Below are 6,438 nucleotides of genomic sequence, written 5' to 3'. Positions count from 1 at the left end.
GCCGGCAGTCTTTGCTCCATGTGAGACACGAGGCCCTCGCGTCGCTCCCTCCCCAGGGGCGACACGGGCGGCGACCAAGCAACCAAGGCCTCCGGCCACCCCTTCCCATCCGCTCCCTCGCCGTCGCCGGCGCCTCCCGGGGTCAAAGCTCGCATGGAGCAGGCGGCGGCGGGGCTATCTTTTCTGCGACGGGCGGCGCCTCACGAGCTGGGGAACTCTGGGCGGCGCGGCGGAGGGCGGCGGGCGGAGGACGGCGCGTCTGGGGCTCCGGGAGGCTACGGCTTCGTCGGCCTACAAGCGCTGGTGGCGGCTATGCGGCGCTGGCTGCTGCGCGCCATTTGGGGAGCGGATCCGCCCGGATCTGGCTTCCCCTGCGGCGGCCGCGTCTCATGAGCTGCGCCTTGCTCGCCGGTGTTGGAACGCTGGGGCGGCGGCCCCAGGACGTGGTGGTGTCGACGTGCACCTCCCTCGCGGAGATCGTCCGACGGCAGCCTGTGAGGTGGCGAATCCGGGGCCCTCGCACCCGGATCTGGTGGTGAGGCGGGCCGTCGGCCTGTGGCGGCGGTCCGGCAGAGGCGCGCCTGCTCCGGTCCACCGGGGTGGCGGGGAGGTGCGTGGGGTCAGGGCAGTGGTGGTGCTGTCCTGCGTGTTGGGGCGACCGCGGGTGGCCTCGGCGACTTGTCAGCGGCTGGCTGGGGGCCTCCATGGTGGCGTGCTGCTCTACGGCTGGCCAAGATCCGGCCGGATCTGGCATGTGCGGTCTCGACGGCGCCGTTGTGGAGGGAGGTGGGTTGCAATGGTTTCTGCAACCGGTGGTGGTTGGTGGCGACGAGCTGACTTGCGTGCTTGGTCATGTGGCTTGGGCGAGGACGGTCGGCATGTTGCCAGAGACGGTTTGCTGGGCAGGCTGTGGTGAGGATGGATTTGGTGAGCTCCAGGCGAAAGCCTAGCTCGACCTCGGTCGTTGCCGGCGTCGACGGCATCCTAGGACGTCATTCCCTCCTTGGAGGCATCGTCGTGGAGCCCCTTCACCATCATTGTCGCCTCAGTCTCGGGCTCTTCGGGTGAAAACCCAAGTTTCAACCTTGCTCGGAGCGGGCGTCGGTGGCATTCTTGTCGCTTCCCTCTTGGGGGCGACGCCTTGGAGGTCTGGTCCTTCGTCATTTCACGGTGGCTAGGGTGGCTTTGCGGGTTCTTCGTCGGCCAGGCGTGTGCGCGGCCTCGGGGCCGGTGAGGAAGTCGGAGCGATGGCTCCGGAGAACATCAACGTGGAGTGTTTGATCTGGTCGCGTGGGCGGTAGCGTCGTCAGCTCAGGTGGAGCGCGGCCTCGGGACCGGTGAGGAAGTCGGAGCGGCGGCTCCGGAGAACATCGTCGTGGAGTGTCTGACCTGGTCGCGTGGGCGGCAGCGTCGTCAGCTCAGGTGGAGCGCGGCCTCGGGGCCGGCGGGGAAGTCGGAGCGGCGGCTCCGAAGAGCACCCCTGTGCTATGGAGTGTCAGTTCTGGTCGTATGGATGGCAGAGTCGTCGACTTGTATGGAGGGAGGCCTCGGGGCCGATGTGTGTGAGTTTCTGTGGTTTGTAAGCCGGAGTGGCGGCTCTGGGTCGTGTGGTGGAGTGGCAACTCTGGTCGTTTGGGTGACAGGGAAGTCGGCTTGTTAGGTACACATCCTCGGGGCTGGTGTGTGTCGGTGTATCGGTTTTCGGCCAGTTTTCCTTATAAACTGGTCAATTCTCTTCTTCTTAATGCAAAGGCAGAGCTCCTGCTGTTTCCTCGAAAAAAAGCCGGCAGCCTCTGTTTGCTTCGAAGAAAACAAACTAAGCAGGCGAATCTGCCGAAGCCGTGCGTAAACGAGCACGACGTGAGGCGTTACATCGTTGCATGGTCACTGTTCACATGCCATCGCACCATGTTCAACGTCTATTCGTAAAGCCGCATCTAGGTAGATTTTTTTCTCCCCAAATGACAAATGATAAGTGCCACTCACGCAGGCACTCATATGCGTACGCGTCCATTCAATTTTATGACTTGAACTCTGATGTGCTTTTTTCGAGAGTACGCGAATGACGTACCTTATCTTTATGGAAGGGAGCAAACGTATTTACAGAAAGTTTAAGGACATGCGAACACTCCTCAAGCAATACAACACATCCACAACCAACTACCAAGTTCGAAAGACTACTCTCTCACAAATTGTTGCAACCCTACCACTCCTACTCCTACTCTCCTCCACTCCTCTATCTCCTGCAAAATCAGATGTATGAGATCGCGCGCCGCTAGCACTTGGTTTGTCCGATTGAACACCCTTGCATTGCATTGCTTCCACAGAGCCCAAGCCACCAAGATCACCAGTGTGTCAAACCCTCTTTTTTGTGCCTTGTGATAGTGCTTTCTCCTAGTCAGCCACCATTGGAGATAGGTGTCTTGAATGTTTGGCCGAGGGACGTCCAAATCCAGGGTAGAAGATCAGCCCTCCCACACCTCTACACGCACTGAATTAAGATGTGTTCAACATTATCCTCATTTTGCAAGCACATAGCAAGGTGATGGTTGATCCTGCAGCCCATGTCGTGCTCTCCTGTCCGAGGTCCACAAGCGTTGTTGAACTGCCAGCCATAGAAAAAAATTGCACTTGAGGATTGCCCAGCTTTTCCAGATACAGGCGGCAAAAGGAGATGTGACACCCCCAGGGCAAAGCCAATGATAGGTGGATCTGGCCGTGTACACTCCTGAATGATCACAAGGCCAAGAGAGTATATCAGGGCCACCTGCCTGCCATTGAACCATGTGTATGGCCTGATTCAGGTGCAAGAGTTGCATATGTGCGGTGAAAGAGAGATCTCCTCTCACATCCTGAGTCCATCTACTAGATTCCATAGCTTGCTCAACCGTGCGCCTGTTTTTGACTCGGGTGTCCACTGCTGCCACAATCGAAGGGGCAATGTCCGCAGCAACAAACCCATGGATCCACCTATCTCTCCAAAAAAGCACTTTTCTACCATCCCCCACCTCAATGTGCACCATGCTGTCAAATACCTGCATTGCCTCCTCATCTTCTGTCATAGGTATACCACTCCAAGGCCTAGTATCGTCAGTTCGGCGTAGCCACTCCCATCGGACTCGTAGTGCGAGTGCCTGCAGCTGCAGGTTTTTTACACCCAGTCCTCCCATGCTCAAGGGTCTGCAGATGTTATTCCAAGCCACAAGACACTGACCACCATTGATTTTATCCTTCCCGGCCCAAAAAAGGCACGCATGCTTCGATCAAGCTCCTCAAAAACCTAAGCAGGGGCGCCTGACACCAAAAAGTGATGAATAGGTTTTGCCGCAAGAACTGACTTCACCAAAATCAAACGCTCCAGTCGCTCGATCAGTCCTCGCTGCCAGGTAGGCACCAGCTTCCGTGCAGAGTCTAAGATTGGTTGCCATTCTGCTCGCGCCAGTTGTCGGATGGCGAGCTGAAGTCCAAGGTATTTGCATGGAAATTCTGTCATGTTACAGTTCAGCATAGCCGCCACCCGATCCTTGTCAAGATCGTCTCCTCTGATGAGTATGGCCGAGGACTTGGCGTAGTTTACTCGGAGCCCTGAAGCTTCTCCAAAAGCCCGCAGAACCTTTGTCACAAAGCCAAGATCTTGCACCGTAGGCCTCACGAACAAGGCAACATCATTTGCATATATGGAAAGCCTTTGTAACGTTGTGATCCCCGTGAAAGAACTGATCGCCCCAACTTCTTCTCCTTTGGTGAAGATCTTTGTCACAACATCCATAGCAATAACGAATAGCAGCGGCGAGACTGGGTCACCCTGCCATAGTCCTTGTGCATGATTAAAGCTTAGACCAGGCACTCCATTCACCACCACTTTCGTAGAAGCAGTACTTAGCATAATCGAAATCCACCGAAGCCACTTTGGACCGAACCCTTTGGCGTGCAGAACCTCGAACAAGAAAGGCCAACTGAGGGAGTCAAACGCACGAGAGATGTCAAGTTTCAGGAGCACACCTTTCTCCTTCCGACCATGGATCTTTCTTGCAACTTGCGTGGCGAAGAGGAAGTTGTCATGGAGAGCTCGTCCCAGAATGAACGTGGATTGGTTAACTTCAACTATCTCCTTCATTCTTCTCCTCGCCCGGATTGCCAAAACCTTAGCAAAGATCTTGGCCGCAATATGGGTCAAACTTATAGGGCGGAAGTCACCAACTTCCTCCGCATCTGGCCGCTTGGGGATCAAAATGATATGATCCTTGTTGAGCTTCCCAAATCCTCTTCCTTTTCCTACATACAGCTTGTACATAACAGCCATGAGATCATGCTTGATTATAGGCCACACACATTGATAGAATGCACCAATAAAGCCATCCAGCCCAAGCGCGCGATTTGCTGGCATTTCTTTGATGGCATTCCAAACTTCTTCCTCTGTGAACATCTCCTCTAGTTCCCCTAGATCATGGGATTCCATGTCCAGGAAGCTCAGGTCAACCCTATCTTGGCGCGCTGTGGCGCGTCCTATAAGCTGCTGATATGCTCCCGCGAAAATTTCCCCTTTCCTATCCTGCTCAGAGATAATCTCTCCTTGGAACTTCACATGCGCAATGAAATTTTTGGATCGTCTACCATTGGCAACCGCCTGGAAAAGCTTTGTATTGGTGTCCCCCTCCTTAATCCATCGCAGCCGCGACCTTTGTCGCTCGATAGTACGTTGCAGAGATGCCAGTCCCAACAAGACTAACTTGAGCGTTCTTCATAACCATAGTTCCTCCTGTGTCAGATTTCTACGCTCCTGCGCACAGTCTAGCCGGAGGATCACATTGTTCGCCACCGCAAGCTTTAGCTTAATGTTACCCATCTTTCTCTCACCCCATGCTTGCAATGTCGTTGCCGTGTTTCTCAGTAATGCATCCAACCGTTTATACGGGTCGACAATATCCTCATCACAAACCCAAGCATCCTTCACAGCTTGCTCAAATCCCTCGAGCTTGGTCCAGTATATCTCGAACCTAAACCTCTTCTGCTGGTAGAATGGGGCAGAGGTAGATAGGTGTAGTAGTGCATGATCCGACACATTGGTCGACAAAACTTGAAGCAAATTGTCTGTAAACGTGAGTTCCCAGTCCAAAGTGACTAGCACTCTGTCAATCTTAGTCATCATAGGGGCATCCCTCTCATTGGTCCAAGTAAACCTCCTTCCGTGCATGTAAAGCTCTTTGAGCTCATTGTCATCTATGAACTCCCTGAATTTCCTCATGATGTGATGGTTCAGGTTGCTATTGTTTTTATCTGCGGCACTAGTGATCATGTTGAAGTCGCTGAGCACCATCCATGGCCCTGGACAAGTGGCCCTCCATTGTTGCAAATCAGTGAGGAATTGCAATTTAAGATCATCCCCTTGCGGTCCATAAACCACCGTTACCCACCAAGACGATCCATCCTTACTGTGCACGTGGCTTGTCATGAAGTTCAGATCGCGACTTATGTTATCCACCTGCATCACCGTTGTGTCCCAAGCCAGTAGAATCCCACCGCGAGTATCACATGCCGGTAAGTAGTCACAACCAGCCAAAGATGGTCTGATGCATTGCATCACTAAGAAACGATCAACTACATCAAGTTTTGTTTCTTGCAAGCACACAAGATTCACTCTCGCCGAGGTAATAAATTCTCTAACCGCTTTCCTCTTTGCAGGGTTGTTCAATCCCCGCACGTTCCAGCATAGTACCTTAGGATTTAAATCCATAGATAATCTATGCTCACACCTCTCCTCCATGAGTGCCTTTAGGCTGCACCCACCACTGCATTTGGCTCCGTCGCCATCTCACTCCATGTTGGCATCTCCTTTCCAAAAAGAGCGACTATCACACGCACATGTTGCTCCCGCAACGGAGAGTCAAACAGCTCCTTGAGATCCGATATGACTCCCTCATCCACGTCCATGTCTTCATGAGCCAATCCAAGCGCCCTCATGAGCACATTCTCAGCTTGGATGGCCTTGGAGGATGTCGTGGCCGCTTTCCTAGAACCTCGAGTGGTATGACGCGGTGTGAACAGCTCTGCCTCCGGCCTCAAGGCCGATGCTTGTACCTTTTTCAACAAGGGCGGGACTATCTTCTTAACCAACTGCGAGCAAAACCACTTGAGCTTCCCATATGCTTCCGCTTCGTGGCCAGTCCTGCCGGTGTGTTGCATGTAGCTTGGACGAGTTGCATGTTGCTTTGCACGTCCAGAATCGCGACATTTGCCTTCAACTGCTCAGTGTTCGCCACTTGTCCCCTACCAACTGTCTCCTCTGACCCAGCCGATCGTATCTCCTCCATGATTGGCTCCAACAACCTTTGACAAGCCACCGGATCTTCTGTACCGCCGTTGCGGGAATCAACTCTCCTTCTGCCAAGTTGCAGGTCCCAGTGCTCGCTTTGTCCTTACCCTCCTTGGCCTTTTCGA

The 6,438-nt window shown here is 53.9% G+C and overlaps 1 protein-coding gene across 1 annotated transcript; it reads right to left on the bottom strand.

Moving 5' to 3' along the window:
* Window positions 1-4,741: 4,741 nt before the first annotated feature.
* Window positions 4,742-5,317, bottom strand: LOC141027243 (uncharacterized). Its single transcript, XM_073504229.1, has one exon. The coding sequence runs from the start codon at window positions 5,315-5,317 to the stop codon at window positions 4,742-4,744; it is 576 nt and encodes a 191-aa protein (XP_073360330.1).
* Window positions 5,318-6,438: the final 1,121 nt, after the last annotated feature.

The sequence above is a fragment of the Aegilops tauschii genome, chromosome 7, assembly GCF_002575655.3.
Source record: "Aegilops tauschii subsp. strangulata cultivar AL8/78 chromosome 7, Aet v6.0, whole genome shotgun sequence".
NCBI classification, from domain to species: Eukaryota; Viridiplantae; Streptophyta; class Magnoliopsida; order Poales; family Poaceae; genus Aegilops; species Aegilops tauschii.
Note: the sequence above shows the minus strand (reverse complement) of the source record. Positions and strands in the feature narration are given on the sequence as shown.

What these genes read in the sequence shown, in the direction of transcription:
- LOC141027243 (XM_073504229.1), bottom strand. Translation starts at nt 5,317, where the DNA reads ATGGTGCTCAGCGACTTCAACATGATCACTAGTGCCGCAGATAAAAAC.